The sequence below is a fragment of the Schistocerca nitens genome, chromosome 4 (assembly GCF_023898315.1).
Source record: "Schistocerca nitens isolate TAMUIC-IGC-003100 chromosome 4, iqSchNite1.1, whole genome shotgun sequence".
Classification (NCBI taxonomy): Eukaryota; Metazoa; Arthropoda; class Insecta; order Orthoptera; family Acrididae; genus Schistocerca; species Schistocerca nitens.
This window is the reverse complement of record NC_064617.1, coordinates 154,957,527-154,983,302: the sequence shown is the minus strand read 5'-3', so window position 1 is coordinate 154,983,302 and position 25,776 is coordinate 154,957,527. Positions and strand designations below refer to the sequence as shown.

At 40.5% G+C, this 25,776-nt stretch overlaps 1 protein-coding gene across 1 annotated transcript in view; it reads left to right on the top strand.

Annotated features, from left to right (window-relative positions):
• Positions 1–25,776, top strand: part of LOC126252776 (E3 ubiquitin-protein ligase HECW2-like) — a 188,730-nt gene that overhangs the window by 151,888 nt on the left and 11,066 nt on the right. The window contains exons 7-12 of the mRNA XM_049953705.1: positions 3,686–3,904; positions 7,316–7,582; positions 14,421–14,519; positions 14,705–14,900; positions 21,233–21,431; positions 22,364–22,562. Coding sequence (XP_049809662.1) covers positions 3,686–3,904; positions 7,316–7,582; positions 14,421–14,519; positions 14,705–14,900; positions 21,233–21,431; positions 22,364–22,562 — 1,179 coding nt within the window. The remainder of the gene's footprint in view (positions 1–3,685; positions 3,905–7,315; positions 7,583–14,420; positions 14,520–14,704; positions 14,901–21,232; positions 21,432–22,363; positions 22,563–25,776) is intronic.

The window sequence follows — 25,776 nt, the reverse complement described above, 5'->3', positions numbered from 1 at the left end:
CTGAATCGATCATTTACTGGCAATGGTTACGTTCGGCCACTTGGAGACCATTTGCAGCCATTTATGGACTTCATGTTACCGAATAACAATGTCATTTCCCTAGGCTACAACTGTTCGTAGTTAGTTTGTAGAACATTCTGCACAATTCGAGCAAATGATTTGGCCACGTAGATAGCCCAACATGAATCCCATTCAACATTTATGGGACATAATTGAGAGGTCAGTTCGTGCACAATATCCTGCACTGGCAACACTTTTGCAATTATGGGCGGATATAGAGACAGCATGGCTCAATATTTCTGCAAAGGGCTTCCAGCAACTTGTTGAGGCAATGACACATCAAATTGCTGCACTGCACTGGGCAAATGGAGATCCAACATGATATTGGGACGTATCCCGTGACTTTTGTCACCTCAGTGTAAACTGTAGGAAATAACAATACAAAACAAATAGTAAGTTGAAAGCAAGAGGAATCCCTGTGAACGAACTTGGAAACAAAATGTTATGAAGCTTGGCAAAGGATCGTGTGTGTTGTCATATGCTTTCTCTGTCAGTCATACATACACCCCTCATTGAATCATAGACCTGTTGCTTCTTGTGCACTCTATTGTTGAAGGTCTTGGATCTGTCATGCTTCCAAAATTTTGGCTGAATAAAAAAAATGAAATAAATTGTTACAAGGATAAAAGCACTGAAATGAGTCAAAGTATCAATTGAATTGTATTGAGTGAAAAAGGTATTGGCATTAAGATGAAGGTACCCGATATCAAGAAATAGCGATGCTTTATGTTTCTCTATTTGGACATAAAAGGAAATGACGGTAAGAGACAGGTGTCTTAATATGTGATACTAGTTCTTTCTGGTAATAGTACAATTACCACAACCTGTGACTTTCATGTTTCTTTACAATGCATAAAAAATTTTGAGTGGGTAACCACACATCGTCGTATGCTCAGAACAAGGTTTTTTTTTTTTTTTTTACTTTGCATATCTTTTTGTGTTGTTGCCTTAGATAAACTAGGCAGGTCACTGCTGCGTACCATGTAGCATGTGGAAACAGAGACCAATTCAAAATTGGTGGCTAAAAAGTAGTAGAGGGAATGTTAGAGCTATGAGTAATGTATGCTAAAGTCATTGCTGATGAACAAAGACATAATCTTAAACAGCAACCCACAATCACAAAATGTTCGAGTCAGAGTGCAGCTGTTTTTGAGAATCGGTGTACGGACAATTCTGTAACAAGATTGGAAGTGCCGAATACATGCCAGGTCAGTATTTATTTCCTTTGTAGAGGGTCAACGGACATTTCGCATGTGACGTATTTGCTCAGGTCCCTGGAGTGGCAGCAAAAAGGGGAACTATTTCCCCCAAAAACAATACCATTGCCAGTCTCCATATTGATAGTGGCAAGATATTGTATTAGATGTCTGACCAAAGGGCTCATCATTTATCGTTACTCTGTGGGACTCATGCTAATATTGATGCCACCATTCATGTTTTCTGTAGTTGTCCAGATACAAGATGGCAATATAACATTGAGCACCTTGGGTCTTCATGAGACAGTTCACAGATGTTTTTCACTCTAGAAATGTACTGTACTTGACACACATTTCTCTTAGTTGTTCTTGGCTAAATGTGAGAATCAGTGAAATTCAGTTTGCACCAAACAAGGACAATGGGATGACTGTTAGGTTGTATATTCTGGAAAGACATGTGTATGGCTATATATAATGCTAGCTGAGTACCTGGCATTGCATGGGTATGTATTTACTTCAGTCTTCTATCAGTCCATCTCCTCCTCACCCTCACTCTGTCCTTCTCCTCCTCTCCCCTTTCTATCCACCTCCGCCTCCCCCATCTCTTTGTCCATCCGCTCCTCCCCCTCTATCAAATTGTTCCTTCGCCCTCTGTCCATCTCCTGCTCCCTCCTCTAACTCTGTCAGTCACTTTCTCCCCTCTGCCTCCTCCTCCCTGTCTCTCTGTCTATCTCCTTCTCCCCCCCTCTCTATGTCCATCTCATCCTTCCCTCTCTCTGTCTTCCTCCTCTTCTTTGCTTTCTTTCCATTTCCCCTTCCTCCTCTTTGTGTCCACCTTCTACTCCCCCCTATCTGTGTCCATTTCCTCTCTGCCCCTCTCAATCTGTTCATCTCCTCCTAGTCCCTTCTCTTTCCATGTTATCACCTCTACCCCAACAGAAGGTTGCTGATTCTTACCCCCACGGCAGTTCTTCTCAGATTGTAAGTACTATGCAGTAGGCCTGTGTGTACCAAGTTTGGCCAAAATCATCCCATGGATTTAAGAGCACACACACACACACACACACACACACACACACACACATATATATATATATATATATATATATATATATATAAAAACAAAGATGATGTGACTTACCAAACGAAAGTGCTGGCAGGTCGACAGACACACAAACATACACACAAAATTCAAGCTTTCGCAACAAACGGTTGCTTCATCAGGAAAGAGGGAAGGAGAGGGAAAGACGAAAGGATGTGGGTTTTAAGGGAGAGGGTAAGGAGTCATTCCAATCCCGGGAGCGGAAAGACTTACCTTAGGGGGAAAAAAGGACAGGTATACACTCGCACACACACACATATCCATCCACACATACACAGACACAAGCAGACATTTGTAAAGGCAAAGAGTTTGGGCAGAGATGTCAGTCGAGGCGGAAGTACAGAGGCAAAGATGTTGTGGAAAGACAGGTGAGGTATGAGTGGCGGCAAATTGAAATTAGCGGAGATTGAGGCCTGGCGGATAACGAGAAGAGAGGATATACTGAAGGGCAAGTTCCCATCTCCAGAGTTCTGACAGGTTGGTGTTAGTGGGAAGTATCCAGATAACCCGGACGGTGTAACACTGTGCCAAGATGTGCTGGCCGTGCACCGAGGCATGTTTAGCCACAGGGTGATCCTCATTACCAACAAACACTGTCTGCCTGTGTCCATTCATGCGAATGGACAGTTTGTTGCTGGTCATTCCCACATAGAAAGCTTCACAGTGTAGGCAGGTCAGTTGGTAAATCACTTGGGTGCTTTCACACGTGGCTCTGCCTTTGATCGTGTACACCTTCCAGGTTACAGGACTGGCATGAATGGACACAGGCAGACAGTGTTTGTTTGTAATGAGGATCACCCTGTGGCTAAACATGCCTTGGTGCACGGCCAGCATATCTTGGCACAGTGTTACACCGTCCGGGTTATCTGGATACTTCCCACTAACACCAACCTGTCAGAACTCCGGAGATGGGAACTTGCCCTGCAGTTAAACACAATGTCTGTGAGAAACCTCTTGTACCCACAAGATATAAATCTCTATTCTTGTTCTTGTTAGGCTGACTGTGGTTCTTCTGCAGTTTTTCACACTCCTGCATGTAAAATCATACATGGCTGCAGAACAGAGGCCCAACAACACATTGGCTCTTGTCTTGGCATGATAAATGAAAAGTCAGGACTTCTGTATGTAGATATGGAGCTACATAAAGGCAGTTAGTATTTTCGGCTTCTTAGTGTACGAATAGAAAAACAGCTCAAAACAGTAAAAATGTCTTGGATCAACAGGTGCCTTATAAAAAGGACCCAGAAACTTGTTCATGCTAGAAAAAATTCAGTAATTCTAACTAATGTCTCTCTCTTTTGACAAATGGATATATTTTATTTTTCAGCCTGTTCGAGCAGGAGATTATGAGCTATGTCCCAGCTGTGCCTGCATCAACCAGATCACCTCGAGGCTCTCCTCAGCTGTCACCACAGGCCTCACCAGGCCTTTCTAGAGCCAATGCACGAGCCCCAGCACCTTACCGCCGGGATTTTGAAGCAAAGCTGCGTAATTTCTATCGTAAACTAGAGTCCAAAGGATACGGGCAAGGACCAGGAAAACTCAAGTATGCTATTTTTTTGAGCTATCAGGTTATTGTATTGCATGATTTTGTGAGACACAAACTGATGTGCTTTGATGTTTTAGATTTTGTTTTCTTCACTATACAGCGTGCAGTATAAGTTCAGTTGTAACTTTTTTATTAATACAGGCAGCAAAATGAAATCCTTTTGTTCTGGATATCTGATCCTGGCAGTTATTTATATTTACTTTTAAATGCCCATATGCTTTATGTAAACAAATGAAATATGATAGGTGGGCAGAATGCTTTGTTGTATGTTTATATTATTTACTGAATCTGAATCTTGAAACGAATCTCTTGTGCACAACCATAATGTCATAAGTGAAGAATATTTTGATGTCCTCTGCATCATGAATCAGACAAAGTTTCTGCTATGCATCTAAAATTAACATCTACACACTCTTGAATAAAATCTTATCATACTGGCTCCGGAGCAAAGGACGCTAGGAGTGGAAGCTTGTGAATGGCCCGTAGCACGTTGCCTGGCGAGACAAGCCCCACCTCCTTTTCCCAGAACAGCTAGCTTGTAGTGTATAGAAGAAACAAACATGTAATGGAAAAAAGTGTCACAGAAGTGACACAAAAGTTTATGGCGAGTCACTAGAAAGACCAGGTACAGCCCCTTCACTTATTTTTGTAAATAATATCAACAATCACTATGCCCAACAGGATCAGCACTATATCCACAATGGCTACTTATTGTTATGGTGCACGATACTGTTGCATAGCCAATTTTGTCAATGAATTTAAACATTCCAAAGCAGCACGAAGTCAGCTGACTTCCACCGATCACGAGCGGCCAAGTAAAAGTATGCAATGAGTAACTGTATTTTGCGTATGTGGTTTCCTTAATTGGAAGGCCAATTGAACACTATGCATTTGTTATTGGAGGTGATATTCTTTCATACATCTGAATTCCATGCACAGCACTGAGATAATTATGAGAGACCTGCAGCATAACATGAAATCCAAACCAGGGTTGAGATCAACATTTCTCAATTGCAAAGAATTTTGATAAGGCAGGGAGCAAAGGCAACTGCTCACTGTATAGTTGAGGCATTGAACTGTTGAATAGGGTTGCCAATTATCCCTCCCGGGAAATCCTGTATTTTGGCTATTTTGTTTGGTCAGCTCCTGTGTCCCATATTATTTCAAGTTCATCCCATATGTTTCTACTCTTGCAATGGTCATCAAAACAATTTATTTCAACTGATGTGCCACAGCTTTCCCTACTATTTCTACCCCTGTGGTGACCAAGTAAACAGTCCCTAAAACTGTATGGTCACTTCTCCGTCTCTGCAAAGTGAAGGGAAGTTTTGAAGTCCTTTTTTGACTTTGTAGGTGTAGAATGAAGTGAAATTCTCCAATATTTACCAACAATATGGCTTTCTTTAACACGAGCAGTTGTCAGAATCATTACAGATTGGGAACCCATTAAAAGTTACATGAGAAGTAATGATGGTTGTCCCAAAGCTTTGAAGTTATTTTTAAATGGTTCTAATGACACTGAATGACAGTTGACCTCAGACATTTATTCAACATTTTTTCCATGCTGGTGCAGTCATTTTAGAATGTTCTAACTTTTTAGAACACTCTGATGTTAGTATAATGGAAACTTTCCATGCAACCAAGTCTGTGATTAGTAAAACTGAGCAAAGAATGAAATATTTTGGTGGTGGAGTAAATAAAGTTTTTAATGAGTTAACTGTTTCAGAAAACGCCTTGAAGATAATCTTTCAGGCTTTTAAGCTTAATTGAAAACATATTTAGTCAAGAATGTCATATTTGAAGATCATTTGCCATTGGCAGTACAATCTTGGATGCTCCTTTGTCTATTGTCCAAGCTAAAATTTAAGCATTTTCAAGAGGTAATTGACTCATTTTGGTTAGGTGATGTAGTTGAAGATTGTTTGTATTTTGAACATTGTAATACAGAAGATATTTTGAATCAAGGCTTGTGCATGGAAGTGAATGCAAACAGAAGGTGGCTCAATGTTTTCTGTATCTTGAGAGCCGAAAATGTTCAGGTTACAAATTTGCTAAAAGTAGTTGGGCCTGTGTTAAGAATTATTCCTAGTTCAAATGCTGAGGCAAAAAGTATTTTTCCCCTAATGAACCATAAATAGACTGAATTCTGCAACAAATGTACCCCTGAGCTTATAAAAGCAGAACTGCAAGCTGCAGTGAATTTTAATTTTAGCTGTACATAATGCTTTACACATGTAAAATCTAATGAATCTTAATGAAAAGAAGCAAAGACTGTTAATAAGTACAAGCAATATTGTAAAATAAAACAAGCATGCATGTTATAAATGTATTCCTACTGTTGTTTGTAAAAAAAAAAATGCATTTTAAATGCTTATTTCGTAGGCTTCCTTCTTGATCCCTTGTTTCCCAGTAAAAAGTTGGTGGCCCTACTGTTGAAAGCCACATAAAATGAGACTGAAATGATGTTTTTATGTGCCTGTTGAGTGGTTACATATATTACCTCTATATATTTGTATTCCAACCAGGACTTTACAGAATACTATTAAAGATAAAAGGCAGGAAGATCACAGAGGGAGGGGAGGGGGGTGGAGGGGCTCTGACCAACTGAAGATTAGACTCTGAATCCTCTATTTCTCTATATCGAAGTGACCATACCACATGCAATAATTTCTGTAGACTTTGTGTCATATGATTCCTCTGATGATGTCTCCAGCATTAAGAGACTAAAGATAAAAGCACACAACCATGCCTTGGACTACGACCTAACACAAAGAGGCCATAGGTATTGAAAAGCACAAAAACAACTTTAATAGAAAAGGAGGAGGATTGAAATTGTACAAGTGTGTTACAGAGTGCTAAATAAAGCATACAGTGCCTACTCTACCTCATTACAAGCTCCAAACAAATATAGGTGTGACTCTGCAATTTTAAGCAAAGGTATGATGACATCATGACTCAGTTGTTGTGCAAATACTTAGAAACAGTTTCAGTGCTTAGAAACAATTTCATTTGCTGGGCGTGTTTATGTTGTAAACTGCACTATAAGATTTTATGACCTCTGATGATGGCTCCAGCATCGGGAGACAAAATATGCACAGAAGAGTGCCTTGGACTATGGCCTAAAGCCCGTAAAGCAAAAATGGCAAGGTATTAAATTCTATGTGTTTTTCCTTCCCTTTGCTACAATACTGTAACTGATAGTACTGACACCATTTGTAATATTTTCTGTATATTTTAATTTTTTTTAGATTCATTTTGTACGATGCCTTCTCTTTTTTACAATATTGTAACTGATAGTGGTGACACCATTTGTAATGTTTTTTGTATATTTTAATTTTTTAAAATTTGCTTTGAATGATGTTGGAACTGGTTGTTGTACAGTTGTAATGTGAATTTTATCTTTCATAGGCTACACATTCGTCGTGAGCATCTACTTGAAGACGCATTTAATAAAATAATGGCTGCCTCCAAGAAAGATTTGCAGAAGTGCAAGTTATATGTTACATTTGATCGGGAGGAAGGACTAGATTATGGGGGCCCATCAAGAGAGTTCTTCTTCTTGCTTTCACGAGAATTATTCAATCCCTATTATGGGTTGTTTGAATATTCTGCAAATGATACATACACTGTGCAAGTGTCACCCATGTCAGCATTTGTTGACAATCACCATGAGTGGTAAGTGAATCTGAGAGCTTTAAAAATATATACAGAATAGTTTTTTGTAGATGTAGAATAAATACAACATTTGTGAAGTATACGAGGTGTGGCTAGAAAAAAACCGGACTAGTACTGGTGAAACAATAAAACGAATGCAATAAGGCTGAAAGTCGCGTGGCCTGTCACGTGACTCTCACTCCGCCTACTGCTCGAGTTTCATCTGCCTCCTGCACTCAGTCTGCCCGTGGCGTCTGTTTTAAGCAGTTGACGTTTTGTCTGTGCGTCGGAAAATGTTGAGTGTACAGAAAGAAGAGCGTGTTAACATCAAATTTTGTTTCAAACTAGGAAAATCTGCAAGTGAAACGTTTGTAATGTTACAACAAGTGTACGGCGATGATTGTTTATCGCGAACACAAGTGTTTGAGTGGTTTAAACGATTTAAAGATGGCCGCGAAGACACCAGTGATGACACTCACACTGGCAGACCATTGTCAGCAAAAACTGATGCAAACATTGAAAAAATCGGTAAACTTGTTCGACACTTTCCTTGTCAACTCCTGTTAACTCAGATACTGCTCTGATTGTTAAACGGCGATCTTGTCGAACAAGTTTACCGATTTTTTCAATGTTTGCATCAGTTTTTGCTGACAATGGTCTGCCAGTGCGAGTGTCATCACTGGTGTCTTCGCGGCCATCTTTAAATCGTTTAAACCACTCAAACACTTGTGTTCGCGATAAACAATCATTGCCGTACACTTGTTGTAACATTACAAACGTTTCACTTGCAGATTTTCCTAGTTTGAAACAAAATTTGATGTTAACACGCTGTTCTTTCTGTACACTCAACATTTTCCGACGCACAGACAAAACGTCAACTACTTAAAACAGACGCCACGGGCAGACTGAGTGCAGGAGGCAGATGAAACTCGAGCAGTAGGCGGTGCGAGAGTCACGTGACAGGCCACACGACTTTCAGCCTTATTGCATTTGTTTTATTGTTTCACCAGTACTAGTCCGGTTTTTTTCTAGCCACACCTCGTAGTTTATTTACTAGCATATAACTGTTTCAAAAGTATTGGTAGCTCCCAAAGGGGTGACAAATGACGATGTGTTATATGCTTCAAATACAATATTTATAAACTATCTTTTGAATGTTTGGCAAGATGATTAATCCGTGTATGGGGATGAATGCCTATTTGCACTCTACTTGATGCTATGAACAGATGCTATTGGAGCTGGTCAGCAGGTCAAGGATTAACTGGTGAATAAGTTGAGAGTTTGAGTAGTGTAATCAATCCAGTTACACTCCTGGAAATGGAAAAAATAACACATTGACACCGGTGTGTCAGACCCACCATACTTGCTCCGGACACTGCGAGAGGGCTGTACAAGCAATGATCACACGCACGTCACAGCGGACACACCAGGAACCGCGGTGTTGGCCGTCGAATGGCGCTAGCTGCGCAGCATTTGTGCACCGCCGCCGTCAGTGTCAGCCAGTTTGCCGTGGCATACGGAGCTCCATCGCAGTCTTTAACACTGGTAGCATGCTGCGACAGCGTGGACGTGAACCGTATGTGCAGTTGACGGACTTTGAGCGAGGGCGTATAGTGGGCATGCGGGAGGCCAGGTGGACGTACCGCCGAATTGCTCAACACGTGGGGCGTGAGGTCTCCACAGTGCATCGATGTTGTCGCCAGTGGTCAGCAGAAGGTGCACGTGCCCGTCGACCTGGGACCGGACCGCAGCGACGCACGGATGCACGCCAAGACCGTAGGATCCTACGCAGTGCCGTAGGCGACCGCACCGCCACTTCCCAGCAAATTAGGGACACTGTTGCTCCTGGGGTATCGGCGAGGACCATTCGCAACCGTCTCCATGAAGCTGGGCTACGGTCCCGCACACCGTTAGGCCGTCTTCCGCTCACGCCCCAACATCGTGCAGCCCGCCTCCAGTGGTGTCGCGACAGGCATGAATGGAGGGACGAATGGAGACGTGTCGTCTTCAGCGATGAGAGTCGCTTCTGCCTTGGTGCCAATGATGGTCGTATGCGTGTTTGGCGCCGTGCAGGTGAGCGCCACAATCAGGACTGCATACGACCGAGGCACACAGGGCCAACACCCGGCATCATGGTGTGGGGAGCGATCTCCTACACTGGCTGTACACCACTGGTGATCGTCGAGGGGACACTGAATAGTGCACGGTACATCCAAACCGTCATCGAACCCATCGTTCTACCATTCCTAGACCGGCAAGGGAACTTGTTGTTCCAACAGGACAATGCACGTCCGCATGTATCCCGTGCCACCCAACGTGCTCTAGAAGGTGTAAGTCAACTACCCTGGCCAGCAAGATCTCCGGATCTGTCCCCCATTGAGCATGTTTAGGACTGGATGAAGCGTCGTCTCACGCGGTCTGCACGTCCAGCACGAACGCTGGTCCAACTGAGGTGCCAGGTGGAAATGGCATGGTAAGCCGTTCCACAGGACTACATCCAGCATCTCTACGATCGTCTCCATGGGAGAATAGCAGCCTGCATTGCTGCGAAAGGTGGATATACACTGTACTAGTGCCGACATTGTGCATGCTCTGTTGCCTGTGTCTATGTGCCTGTGGTTCTGTCAGTGTGATCATGTGATGTATCTGACCCCAGGAATGTGTCAATAAAGTTTCCCCTTCCTGGGACAATGAATTCACGGTGTTCTTATTTCAATTTCCAGGAGTGTATATCCAGAGCTATTATGGGAGCCAACAAGCAATCAGTGTGCAGTTGGAGCAGACAGATGGGGCAATAATATAGCTGGAATGTAGTTAGTTAGTGGTCCAGTTAACTGGCAAGTAAATCAGAGTGTGTAGCTAGTACTGTCATAAGAACTGATGATGAAACAGATGAGGTGGTTCTTTGACAGTGGCCAGTAGATGGAAGTGATCTCTCAAGGATTTCTCAGTGCAACTGATTAAAAGTGTGCTTCTGGGCATTCTGCCGAGTTTTTGTTTCAGTTATCTGCACAATATTTCAATGCCTGAACCAGCCACTAGTCCATTTACACAATTCAGATGGAAAACAAATTTCCCTCTTTGCTCACAGTGCAGAAAAGGTTGATGGATAAATGATCCTCACACTGAATCAGAAGGTATTGTGTGTTATCTACATCTACACTGTGCAAACCACCATGAGGTGCAAGGCAGAGAGTATGTTCCATTGCAACAGTTATTATGACTTCTTCCTGTTCCACTCACGTATGGAATGTAGGAATAATGATTGTTTGAATGCTTCTGTGCATGCAGTAATTATTCTAATCTTATCCTCACGATCCCTACATGAGCGATACATAGGGGGTTGTAGTTTATTTTTAATCGCCATTTAAAGCTGGTTCTTGAAACTTTGTTAATAGACTTTCTCAGAATAGTTTACGTCCATCTTGAAGAGTTTTCCAGTTCAGTTCCTTCAGTATTTCTGTGACATTCTCCCACACATTAAAGAAACCTGTGCCCATTCATGCAGCCCTTCTCTGTGTCCAATATAGTACAGATCCCTCACACTTGAGCAATATCTAGAACCAGTTGCATGAGTGGTTTGCAAGCAATCTCCTTTGGTAGACTGATTGCACTTCCCCAGAAGTCTACCATCTGCTTTAGCTGCAACTGAACCTATGTGGTCATTCCATGTCATATCCCTATGAAGTGTTACACCCAGGTATATGTATGAACTGGCTGATTCCAACTGTGACTCACTGATGTCCTGATTACAACAGTGACTCATTGATGTTCTAGTCATAAGATACTAAACATTTTTATGTTTCTGAACATTTAAAGCTTGTTGCCAATTTTTGCACTACTTTGAATTCTTATCAAGATCTGACTGAATATTTATGCAGCTTCTTTCAAATAGTACTTCATTATAGATAAGTGCATCATCTCCAAAAGCCTAATGCTACTATTAATATTGTCTGCAAGGTCATTAATATACAACACTTCCCTGGGGCACATCTGAAGTTGCTTCTACATCTGACAATGACTCTCCATCCAAGATAACATGCTGTGTCTTTCTTACTATCCAGTCACAAATTTCACTTGGTAACCCATATGATCCTACTTTTGATGAGTGGTACTGAGTCAAATGCTTTTCAGAAATCAGGAAATACTGTAGCTACCTGATAGTCTTGATCCAAAGCTTTCAGTATTTCATACGAGAAAAGTGCAAATTGGATTTCACATAATTGATGTTTCTGAAATCCATGCTGGTTGGCACTGAGGGGATCATTCTGTTCACGATACCTCATTATGTTTGATATAAGAATATGTTCCAGATTCTACAACAAACTGATGTCAGGGATACTGGATGGTAGTTTTGTGGATCAGATCTTCTACCTTATTTGTGGACAGGTGTGACCTGTGCTTTTGAATATGCTATGTGATGAAATATTTCTTATTAATGCTGCTGCTTATTTTAAAACCAAGGATTATGTCCAAATGAGTGTTAGAGTTTATATAAAAATATGCAGGATTTAACATAATTAATACTGAGAAGTGACATAGGTGAAAGTATATGATAATAGAAACAGTGTTCCAGTAAATATGGGCCCAAAAATGAGTTTTTTGTGACATAATTGTGAATGTGTAGTTACAAGCTGGTACTGAAATGTATGAATACAGTTTTAGTTAGTACAAATGTTTAAGAGGTGATGAAAAAGTTTCTGTTCAAAGTCCATACTAACACCTTGGCTGTAAGTCAGTGTTTACCCACATCAGAGTCGCACTGGGTTGCATATATGCTTCAACAATGTCCTCAAATGAAAAATTGTTGACTGAAACTTTTCAGTGAAGTCCCCAATATAATTCAAAGAAAAGATGCGCACCTGTTCGTAAAAGGAATAAATACAAATACGTTTCTGTATACGCTAAGCTGTTATCATCAGCTAAAAGCTCTGCTGTTATAAGTATAATAGAAATAGAGATGCTTGTGCTCAAAATGATAATCCCTTCATTTTTATGATATTCCATGGTTCTTTTTAAGCATTTTAGGTGAATCTTGACCATTATGGAGCACATTTCTTGGAGTGGGCATTACCCTGCCATTTCAGTTGGACTCCGTGACTTCCTCCAGGTGAATGGGAAAGGATGAGAAATTCAAATATGTGGCTGACTAGCTATTGTTTTCCTTAGAAGGTTGTGATGTTTTTGGACTCAAAAAACTTCATGAATTGTCATGATTGTTTATGTGCACCTCAGAAGGATTAAAAATGCAGTAAAGAAAAAAATCTCTTTTGAGCACATGACAGTAAAACATTCAAATTCTGAATAATGAATACAGAATCAGCAGGACATAATGGTTTTTTGTTTGGTACAAAGATGAAACTACTAGCAGAGTATGGAAAAGTTTGAAGATTCCACTTGAATTTAAAGTAACATATTATTATTAGTTTTGACATGAAAATCAGAAAAAATAAGTTAAGATTAATGAAATATATGTTTTTTCTATGTAACAAAAAATTTATTGGGCCTGGTCTGGCTAATTATATTAAAAGAAACTATTTCATTGAGATTGATTCGTGTTTAATTGTATTTTGACATAAAGAAATAAAGCCGTCTTCAGCCCAGAATTGTTTCTAGAAGTGAAGGACCCATGATAAGTAACAGAAAAACAATTGGTGGATCCCAGGCCTTTGAACTTATAGCCTGGCACTTATTCCTGAGCCACCTAGCTTCACCATATAACATAACTAAAGATAAATATATCTAAAAACAAAGATGATGTGACTTACCGAACGAAAGCGCTGGCAGGTCGATAGACACACAAACAAACACAAACACACACACAAAATTCAAGCTTTCGCAACAAACTGTTGCCTCATCAGGAAAGAGGGGAAGGAGAGGGAAAGACGAAAGGATGTGGGTTTTCAGGGAGAGGGTAAGGAGTCATTCCAATCCCGGGAGTGGAAAGACTTACCTTAGGGGGAAGAAAGGACAGGTATACACTCGCACACACACACATATCCATCCACATCTTTGTTTTTAGATATATTTTTCCCACGTGGAATGTTTCCCTCTATTATATAACTAAAGATAATTTATTTTTAATTATAAATGCAACAGTATTCTCAAACAAAATGCTTCTCTATGTGGCGTGTAAAGTATGCCACAACACACAATGTAAAAGTCTGTTTGCCCTTTTTTGTTAAAAGATCACGTACTCTGTTTTCTCATAGCTTCCTATGATGGTATCACAATTGACCATTTGAAGTGTACTATTTAGCAACTTTGCATCTGCTGGCCAGTTCTACACTCTAGTCAAAGGACTGCATCTTCTGTTTCCTCCAGCCAGTCTCTGACTAGTTCACTGACACCTACAGCTGCACTAGACACAATTGGAGGATGTGCAATAGTCAGAAACATGGAATTATGTGCTATTTTCAGGATATGCTCTATTCTTTATACAAGGACTATGTAATTTTGCTTAATGAAATGTTGTAAATTAAAACATCAAACACTGGTGAAAACGTGTGTAATACTGTGTGCAGCAGGGCAGATTCAACCCCTGCACTTAACCTTGTATGAATGCAGCTCCTTTTAATTTATTTGTGTACATATGTCAATCATTGGCAACGAAATTTAAATGTATCTCTCTTGGTGATATCAATATTATGAACACTAGGCCATGGACTAAGGCATGTTTCTGTGCCTTATGTCTCATTTCTTCATGTTACTATGTATTAGTGTTAGTTCCACTGTTTTGTATGTTTTTGGCATATATTTGTGGCACATATATCAATCATGTGCATGTTGACTCAAACATTGTGGGTTTTGCATGACGTAGGGTTAAATGTCGTTTCACTGTAAATTTATATCTTTACAGGTTCCGTTTCAGTGGTCGAGTGTTAGGGCTGGCTTTGGTGCATCAGTACCTCTTGGATGCATTCTTTACCCGGCCATTTTACAAGGCTCTCTTGAGACTGTAAGTACTGTGAGCATGAAACAGGCCAATTCTTGTTGTACAATAATAAATTATATGTGTACTGTATAACAAAACTATGGAAAGAATTTAAGACAGTAGTAACTAAACAATGGCAACATTCAATTTTGTTATTTACAAAAAGCTGTATTCCCTAATTTATTAAACACAAGCCTTTGTGTTTGCAGGCCAGTATCCTTGAGTGATCTTGAATCACTGGATGCAGAATTTCATCAGAGTCTTCTGTGGATCAAGGAAAATGATATCACTGGTGATTTCCTGGATCTTACTTTTGCTGTTACAGAGGAGGTTTTTGGTCAAGTAGTAGAACGTGAGCTAAAGCCTGGTGGCCGAAATATTATTGTCACTGAAAAAAACAAGAAGGTACGATAGTATTTGATGTTTTATACTCTTCATAGAATAATTTCTATATTGAGGATGACCACCTTTAGTTATAAAGAGCAGCCATAAAAAAAGAGTATGTTGCCGTGTTTCTGACATCACTACTTTTGTCAATGAAAATTTTAAGACGGCTCTGATTTTCTTTTTTAAACTAACTGGTACATAAAAACTGTAGAATGAATATCATAATTTGAGACACACAAAAATGGGCATTCCTTCTTAAAACCAAAAAAGCTTAAATATGGCTGCCATTTCTGAAGGAAATTACACAGTGGTTAACATCCTGGTATGACATTTGAGAGGTGAAACGTTCAACTCACATTCTAGTGATTCTGACAAGGATTTGTAACATCAATTCATAAAAATATAGCTATTATTAATTCAGTATTGTGAAAAGGATGGTTATTACTCAGCATATAGCGGAGATGCCGAGTCGCAGATAGGCACAACAAAAAGACGGTCAGAAAGTGAGCTTTCAGCCAACAAGGTCTTCAGTAAAAATATACAATACACATGCACACTCACTCTTGCAAATGCAACTCACACACACATGACCACAGTCTCTGGCTGCTGAGTATGGCTCAGCAGCTAGGGACTGTGGTCTATGTGTATGAGTTGCATTAGTGTGTGTGTGTGTGTTTTATGTATTTCCAATGAAGGCCTTGATGGCCAAAAGCTGACATTGTGACAGCCTTTTTGTTGTGCTTATCTGTGACTTAGCACCTCCAATATATGGTGAGCAGCAACTACTTTTTCATAATATTGGCACATTCTGCCCTGGATTTTTTATTATTCATTCAGATCTCCAGTTACTTTCTAGTTCACCTTTATCTCTCCCCATATATTTTTATTTTCATTTTCATTTCAGCCTCATGTTACACTTTCCACCTTCTAATACCATGTCACCCTCACAACATCCCCACAACGACCCCATTAAGTTTTATTTACATTCCCTCCGCAAACATGCCTTCGCCCTAACCAGATTACGCTCCCATATTTTATTTACTCAGGCTTGTCTGACATTTGGCATTACCCCCAAAGGCCTCACACTTAAAGTTCCCATCTCTGGCTGTAACCCTTCTTTCCATCAGTCGCTATACCAGTTCCAAACTGAACAATCCATTGCCCTCACCCACCTAATCCTTCACCTACACCTCAACTCAGCCAATGAACACACCCGTCAACTCCTATCCTTAATAAAAGTTCTCAATCTTTCCTCTCCCACATCCACACCGGCTGTTCAGAGCATCCTCCTACAGGCCAACCGCAAATTAGAACAGCATGCCACCCTCCACCTCAAAAAACTATCCAATCTCCTGGTTTCCCACCTCCGGAAAGGCAACTCACTCACCGTTCACAACCTTTCCAGCAAACCTCAACCTCCTCTCATTGCACACAGACCCAGTCTCTCCCATCTACTCAATCTCACACTTCCAGCTCCACTCCCCCCAAAACCTCAAAATTCTAATCAACACAATCTGGAACCACAACACCCTAATTCAGTAGTTAACCTTTCCTCCAAAGCTCTTTCCCAATCCGAAACCTCTGTCCTATCCAAAGGCCTCACCTTCAGCCCTACTCCCAGATTCAACCAGACAGCCCTCGTGCTCTCTGCTGGAAATATCACTTTGCCACGAACAAAAATGATCCTAATCCTACTCCTAATGATCCAACTCCCCAGGACACTATCCAAATTGAACCCTGCCTGGAACAGTTCCGTCCTCCGTCACAGCGGGACCCACCTCCTCTTCCTCAAAATCACCCTCTCCAAACCTTCCAGGAATTTCTGACTTCCAGCTTTGCCTCTCAATCCTTCTTAAAAAACCTTAATCCTACTCCCAACATCACCACTGCTGAAGCCCAGGCTATCCGTGATCTGAAGGCTGACCGATCCATCGTCATTCTTCCAGGGGACAAGGGTTCCACAACCGTGGTACTTGATCGTTGGGAGTATGTGGCTGAGGGACTGCGTCAGCTTTCAGACAACACTATATACAAAGTTTGCCAAGGTAATCCCATTCCTGATGTCCACGTGGAGCTTCAAGGAATCCTCAGAACCTTTGGCCCCTACAAAACCTTTCACCTGACTCCATCAACCTCCTGACCCCACCGACACCCCGCACCCCTACCTTCTATCTTCTTCCTAAAATTCACAAACCCAATCATCCCGGCCGCCCCATTGTAGCTGGTTACCAAGCCCCCACAGAATGTATCTCTGCCTACGTAGATCAACACCTTCAACCCATTACATGCAGTCTCCCATCCTTCATCAAAGACACCAACCACTTTCTCGAACGCCTGGAATCCTTACCCAATCTGTTACCCCTGGAAACCATCCTTGTAACCATTGATGCCACTTCCTTATACACAAATATTCCACACGTCCAGGGCCTCGCTGCGATGGAGCACTTCCTTTCAAGCCGATCACCTGCCACCCTACCTAAAACCTCTTTCCTCATTACCTTAGCCAGCTTCATCCTGACACCACAACTCTTCACTTTCGAAGGCCAGACATACCAACAATTAAAGGGAACAGCCATGGGTACCAGGATGGTCCCCTCGTACGCCAACCCATTTATGGGTCGCTTAGAGGAAGCCTTCTTGATTACCCAGGCCTGCCAACCCAAAGTTTGGTACAGATTTATTGATGACATCTTCATGATCTGGACTCACAGTGAAGAACCTCAACTCCTTTGGTTCCATCAGATTCACCTGGTCCTACTCCAAATCCCATGCCACTTTCCTTGACGTTGACCTCCATCTGTCCAATGGCCAGCTTCACACGTCCGTCCACATCAAACACACCAACAAGCAACAGTACCTCTATTATGACAGCTGCCACCCATTCCACATCAAACAGTCCCTTCCCTTCAGCCTAGGTCTTCGTGGCAAACGAATCTGCTCCAGTCCGGAATCCCTGAACCATTACGCCAACAACCTGAAAACAGCTTTCGCATCCCGCAACTACCCTCCCGACCTGGTACAGAAGCAAATAACCAGAGCCACTTCCTCATCTCCTCAAACCCAGAACCTCCCACAGAAGAACCCCAAAAGTGCCGCACTTGTGACAGGATACTTTCTGGGACTGGATCAGACTCTGAATGTGGCTCTCCAGCAGGGATACGACTTCCTCAAATCCTGCCCTGAAATGAGATCCATCCTTCATGAAATCCTCCCCACTCCACCAAGAGTGTCTTTCCGCCGTCTGCCTAACCTTCGTAACCTCTTGGTTCATCCCTATGAAATCCCCAAACCACCTTCCCTACCCTCTGGCACCTACCCTTGTCACCGCCCCCGGTGTAAAACCTGTCCCATGCACCCTCCCACCACCACCTACTCCAGTCCTGTAACACGGAAGGTGTACACGATCAAAGGCAGAGCCACGTGTGAAAGCACCCACGTGATTTACCAACTGACCTGCCTACACAGTGAAGCTTTCTATGTGGGAATGACCAGCAACAAACTGTCCATTCACATGAATGGACACAGGCAGACAGTGTTTGTTGGCAATGAGGATCACCCTGTGGCTAAACATGCCTTGGTGCACGGCCAGCACATCTTGGCACAGTGTTACACCATCCGGGTTATCTGGATACTTCCCACTAACACCAACCTGTCAGAACTCCGGAGATGGGAACTTTTCCTTCAGTACATCCTCTCTTCTCGTTACCCACCAGGCCTCAACCTCCGCTAATTTCAAGTTGCTGCCATTCATACCTCACCTGTCATTCAACAATATCTTTGCCTCTGTACTTCCGCCTCAACTGACATCTTTGCCAAAACTCTTTGCCTTTACAAATGTCTGCTTGTGTCTGTGTATGTGCGGATGTATATGTGTGTGTGTGCGAGTGTATACCTGTCCTTTTTTCCCCCTAAGGTAAGTCTTTCCACTCCCAGGATTGGAATGACTCCTTACCCTCTCCCTTAAAACCCACATCCTTTTGTCTTTCCCTCTTTGCTGATGAAGCAACCGTTGGTTGCGAAAGCTTGAATTTTGTGTGTATGTTTGTGTTTGTTTGTGTGTCTATCAACATGCCAGTGCTTTCGTTTGGTAAGTCACATCATCTTTGTTTTTAGATCTATTATTCATTCAGTAAGACAGTAGCCATTTTTCTTCATCAACTTTGTGCAGCTGAACTCATATTCCATTTCTAATGATCTCAACATCAATAAAAATTGAACTCTAATCTTTCTTCCTGCTTTAACTGTTTGTAATCAAATGTGTATCCAGGAAATGAGATGAACACACTGGGTGTGTTGGTGTGGGTTTATTGTTACTCAAAGCCATCAGCAACTATGGACCAACACTTCCCAGTGTACATTTAGCATTTAAGTAATTTTTAAATTTACTATCTATTAAATGAATCAATAATGCTAAAGTGAAAATGAATGTTTCTTGTGAGATACTTGACCTTACTCACAGTTGGCAAAATCCTTTTATTTAACAGTTTAGCACATGGCATTAAGTTGTTTTGTGCCCATTAAACACTATGATCTCTTAAAACATCTTCATTCTTCCATTCTGCTTTGAAAAAAATTTAGAACATTTAATAGTTATAGCACCTCCTTGTTCAGAAACATTGGAGATATTAAGTTGAGTGACAGACAGATGATATTCCTGATTCACTTATTTTGCTATAAAAGAAAAAGTATAACTTGCCATTATTCAAATCTTTGATGCTAGTGGACTACAGGAACTATTCCTATTAGCTGCTCAAGACCAAACTCCAGGCCATTGCCTGTTCAATCTACAAGGCAAAAATTTATTTGAGCCAGAATTATGTGATGGTAAATGTAATATGATAAAAATATTTGCAAATGTGTTGATGCATAACACGGTACCTTGCTGCTTGAATGTTCCCTGTTAACTTCTGATGATTGTTATAATAAATATTACCAACCAAGTATTCAGAACAGTTTCTGTTCCTCATCTTTAAATTCTTTGTTCATTGTTGTTTGACATTTCGGGTGGTTATAATTAAAGTGCAGTTACTCACCAAGGTCCAGTGTGGGCTGTAGGTATCATATGACAACAAAACTTGGTAGATATGTGCTAATGTTGAACCAATTTACACAGAAAAAAAATAGTTCCAGTTTTGTCCACCAGATGCAGATCTGGCACTGTACAGTATCTTGTCGACATCTCTGAGGCTCATATTGAACAAAATGTGTAAGGGGTAGTTAATAACAAAATTGCATTTCTCATGTGTTTGTCCTCTTCTGCCAACATCCCATTCCTAATCTGTTAGATATGGAAACATTTCTATACATCTTTCTTGCACTCACAGTGCCAAATTTGCATCTGGTGACCAAAATTAGAACTTATTTTTTTTCTGGCGTAAAGTGGTTCTGCATTTACACATTAGAATATCTGCCAAGTTTCTCTGCCAGATGATAATTTCAGCCAATACTGGATCTCTGTAAGAAGCTGTACGTTATTTATAAACACCCAATACAAGGACCCTTCATTGCTCACTGAACTCTTTTACTCTTCTCTGTTTAATTTATGTGCTGTTCCTTTGGCTTCCTCTGAACCCTACATTTGTGCAACCTACTTCCCTTCAGAATGTCAGTCACATTTATACACTCTTATTTTTGGTTTCTCTTTCCCATAACGTTTGTAAATAAGGTCCTCCTGCTCCAAGTAGTCTGAGTAGGATAGATTGCTACTAACCATATAGAGGAGCTGCTGAGTCGCAGACAGGCACAAGAAAAAAGGCTTCCTTCTAATGTAGAAAACTCTCTCTCTCTCTCTCTCTCTCTCTCTCTCTCTCTCACACACACACACACACACATATTCACGTAAGTGCAAGTTACACACCATGCCTCTTCTATACGGTGAGTAGCAATCTATCATTTTGATAATATTATCATTATTTCAACCTGGATTTTCCATTGTCTAAACAATTTTTGGGAATTTTTCTTTTTTCATATTTCTTTAGTGATAAACAGTAAAATTACATATGTGTTGTTGGTAGAATTATTGTAACCAGAAAACAAAGGTGGGGCAAAACAGTGTAAAAGCAAGGTTCTTGATTTTCAACCAGTACTTTATCTTAAGCTTCTCAAAATTAGAATTGATATCCATCATCTTCAGTAGCAAATTTTGTATCTTACTTTTCTGTTACCATCCATGAAATGAAACACTCAGACTTTGTCTGAATGACTCAGTCCATGTGTGATCCATACGGTTTGATGACCTGTTTCATTGCAGATGAAAACCAATAACAGTCATAACAACAATAAATTTTAAAACAGATTCTCAAATTTATTGCACTTTTAAATTAAAGACTATCCTGTTTCTCTTTTAAAAGGAGTATCTCGAACGTATCGTGCGTTGGAGGCTGGAGAGAGGAGTAGCTGAACAAACAGAATCACTAGTCAGAGGTTTCTACGAAGTTGTAGACCCTCGCCTTGTGTCCGTTTTTGATGCCCGTGAGTTGGAATTAGTTATTGCTGGAACTGCAGAAATTGATCTTGTTGACTGGAGGAAAAACACAGAATACAGATCAGGTCAGCAAATCTCAAGAATTATTCACCAAAATAATGTGGATAAATGTTTGCAGTTGTAATTAAAAAAGTTCCTTTTAATATGTGGTGCACAATTATTATTGTATGTTTGTTAATTTTAATAGTTATTCTGTCAGGAATTTGATGTCAAGAGAGTGTCTTGAATTTATAGCCATAATGAGTTGTTGTAAATGACTGCTTACTTAAACACTGTTTACTGTGTCATACTCTCTAGAATTTCTTTTTGGTGTTCTTAGTATGTAGCTAATAAACTGAGACAAAATTGCTGGTCAGTGCTTAACTTTAGGAGACAAAATATTTAATACTGCCCTGAGACACATATAATAGTGACAACATTATCCTAGCTTTTGAAACTAATAGTTCCTTCCTCCAGAGGGGGTTAGGGGGAGGGTGAAAGAAGGCTAGGTTGTGGAAGATGAAAAAGCAAGTGCAGACCACTCAGACACCATGAGGATTGAGATGTTAAGCCCAGTCCACATGCTGTGATCTGTCTGTGCAGGTGTGATTTAAGCAGGCAAACACTAGTGTCTGGACTGGCCTTAAAGACAAGTGTTATACAAAGTCACAAGTACAGTGTCACTCATATAACTGTTGCCAGAACAATTTATAAAGTGAAGTTTGAGCATGAACAGTCTGCTTGGAGAATGTGTGATTTACAATGCACTTCTGAGTCATGAAGGGAGCAGTGATTTCATTCAAATCAGTGGCTTCCTGTTGCTCTTTCTGTACTTGTTTCACCCTTTGTGCATTCAAGAGTATACAACAAAAGTTAGTTGTAAATGCAGAGAGTATTTATCATATTCTCATACTTGAGTCAATATTTTGTGAATTACTCTTTTACATATTTTACAAAGCGTTTCAGTGCCACACGGATAATACTAGATTTTAAAATGATGTTTCCCACTATGTTTCAGGGTATCATGATAACCATCCAGTTATGCAGTGGTTCTGGGCAGCAATAGAGAGGTTTACAAATGAACAGAGGTTGAGATTATTGCAGTTTGTGACAGGAACATCTAGCATTCCCTATGAGGGATTTGCTGCACTGAGGGGCAGTACTGGGCCACGGAAATTTTGCATTGAGAAGTGGGGAAAGCCAAACTCACTTCCAAGGTAATGATTTACATTATACGTAGAATAAGCTAGTATACTTTATCTTTACTGAAACTCTTCTTCTTCCTACTTAACATTTGTCCCACACTCTGGCAGGGTATGTTGTTTTGGCTCTCTGTCACCATTTTATCCACTCTTGTGCTTGATGGGGGTGTAGGCCTGAGATCTTGAGATCATTGTGCAGTGTGTCAAGCCATCAATGCCTAGGTCATCCTAAAGGCTGTTTACCATTTACTCTCAAACTAAAATCAATCTTAACAACTGCTGTTGTGTCTGCTCTATGAACGTGCCCATACCATCATAACTGTCTTTAATCTTGTCTGTTAATGATGCTACCCTGTATAACTTATGAACTTTTATCATTTGTGATGTGAGCATGCAGTGTTAATCCAGATGTCCACCTGAGCATCCTTGTTTCAATGGCGGAAAGTCATTGATCCACTTTTTTTTGTTGAAGGCCAGCATTCAGGATCATACAGTGCAACTGAACAGATTACAGATCAGCATACTTTCAAACTGACCCTATTTGGTCTCCTCCACTCACAGAGTACACCTGTCACAGAGCGCCATTTGAGCCACGTGCTGCTCAGGTGGTTAGAGATTTCTGCACCGAGATTTCCGTCTTCAGCAACTGCTGAGTGTAGGTACTTAAAAGCCCTTGTTGTTGGAAAATCAGTACCATTGATTCTGATGGTATCTGAGTCATTTAGATTTGTGGTGAGATACTGTTGTTTTCTTTAGGTTCAGTTGTAGACCTACTTCTGCAAGGTTGCTCTTCCAGGTTTGGACTTGAGACTGCAGATTAGTCTTATCTTCAGAGGCCAGTGACACTGCTTTAAAATGGTTTAGCTCTTACCTGTCAGGTAGGAAACAAAGAGTAATTTTAACTTCAAATGGAACCAATTATTCATCAGACTGGAAAACAGTTCCCCAAGGAGTCCCACAAGGTTCGATATTGGGTACCTATCTGTTTCTTTTTTACGTAAATGACCTACCACTTGCTACTGATGTTCATTCAGTCTTATTTGCTGATGATACATCAGTTCTAATTGAAAATGAGGTATCTGAAAATATTCCAGAAGAAGCCAAAAATACTTTAGAAAAACTTGAATCTTGGTTCTATCAAAATGGACTAAAACTAAATGTAACTAAAACCAAAATGATGCAATTTGAAGCTAAATCAGTAGAAAGGAGTGAAATAAAGATGACTTGCAATGATCAGGATATCACAGAAGCAAACCACGTGAAGTTCTTAGGCCTAAATCTTGACAAAAATTTAAATTGGAAGGTACACATAGATTACTTAGCAAATAAACTGAACACCTTGGCATTTGCAATGTGTATTTTGTCAGGTGCCACAAACATGGATACCAGAAAGATAGTTTATCACTGCTACTTTGAGTCAGTTATTTGTTATGGCACAATTATCTGGGGAAATTCAGCAAATGCCACTAGGCTCCTACTATTACAAAAGAAAGTAATTAGAAACATGTGTGTTGCAAAAAAATGGGAATCCTGTTGACCACTGTTAAAAAATTTAAAAATACTATCTATGCCCTCACTTTACATATATGAGATGGTGGTGTTCCTATATAGAAATCAACGTACACTAGACACTTTCCGTTTTGACCACAACTACAGCACTCGCCACAGAGATAACTTCAAACTTCGAACACATTGTTTAAAACTTTATGCCCAAATGCCACAGTATATGGCGTTAAACATTTTCAATAAAATAAAAGGCAGTAATTTATTTAAAATGGAGATTGGTTCACTGAAAAGATTGCTCTTTACTCTTCTGGTGGAAAAGTGTTGTTATTCTGTCGATGAATTCATTGAGGACAGCTTCACAGTCTCAACACAGGGATTGTATTACATGTATTATTTTATGTACATGTGTAGCTATTACTTAGAAATGTAAAATATAATGTAAACTTTTGTATTTCTCTCAAAAAAGTGAAAAAAGTTTCTTTTGTAAACTTGACATTTCTCCTGTACATCAAATCAAATGATTTGAAAAATTGTACGTAATGAGATGAATAAATCACATATCACATCTCAGTAGCACAACATTAGCATACAGTGATGTCCAGGTTGTGGTTTTCTGAAGATTTCTTGTTACTGTATCCTTGACTGTGACGTAGAGGAGAGGCAAGAGAGCAGATCCCTGATGAACTTCTACAGAAACAGAAAAATTGCCAGATTGTATCTGGCTCTTTGAGTCATGGTAAAGCAATCTGACACACCTTGCTACTCATGTGGCACTCAGTCAAATGCCATTTCAAGGTCAAGGAAGGCAAGGTGTAGGTGCTTTGACATCTTATAGTGCTTTTCAGCCAGCATGGATCTCATCTGTCATCCCACTGTCCTTTACGAGTCCACATCGATTGGTGGTGAGATTGATATCTTTTATCAGTGAGGTGTTCCAAGACCTTGATTGTGTGTAGTAGAAGATATATTGGGCAACAGTTGCTACATTCAGCTCGGCTACCGCTCTACTTTTAAAATGGAACTTTTGTGCTACATGTACAATAAGGTGGAATCCTTCAATAATTTTGTTGAAGAAATCTGTTAACCATTCAGCTGAAAACCAGTGCTTTGATTTCCACAGATCTGCAGGTATGTCCCCTGGTCCCATTGCCTTTCCATTTTTCATATTATGCAATGCACCAACTACATCATTCTTAGTGGTTGGCGCAGTGGGTCCCTGTACAAGTGTTAACACTGGAATTGGAACATGTGGAAACACCTCATTGCAACTTTTCTTAAAATATGGCCACCATTGCTCTGCTCCTTGCTTCCTTCTGGTGACATGTTTATCTTATTCAGCACTGATTCCACAGAATTTTTCTGTATCCACTCTTTGTCTATGATGTTGCTTCGCAAGTTGATAGATTTCTTAATCTACAATTGGTGTTTCAAGTTTAACACTGATTTGACTGGAGAGGACTGATTTTGCCACCACAACTGCTGTCTTTGCTGTATTCCTAGCTTCATGATAATCATTACAATTTTGCTCTGTCTCAGAAGTAAGGAACTTCTGATGTAGCTGCTTTTTAACATGCATGGCTTTCTTGACCTCTTCAGTATATAGCCATGATGGCAACTGCTTTTATATTGTCCAGGTTTTGCAGTGCTTAATTTTTCGTGAGTTTTTGCTATGACACATTCTTTCGAACATCCCAAGTTGTTCCTTACATCAGTAGTAGGCGGA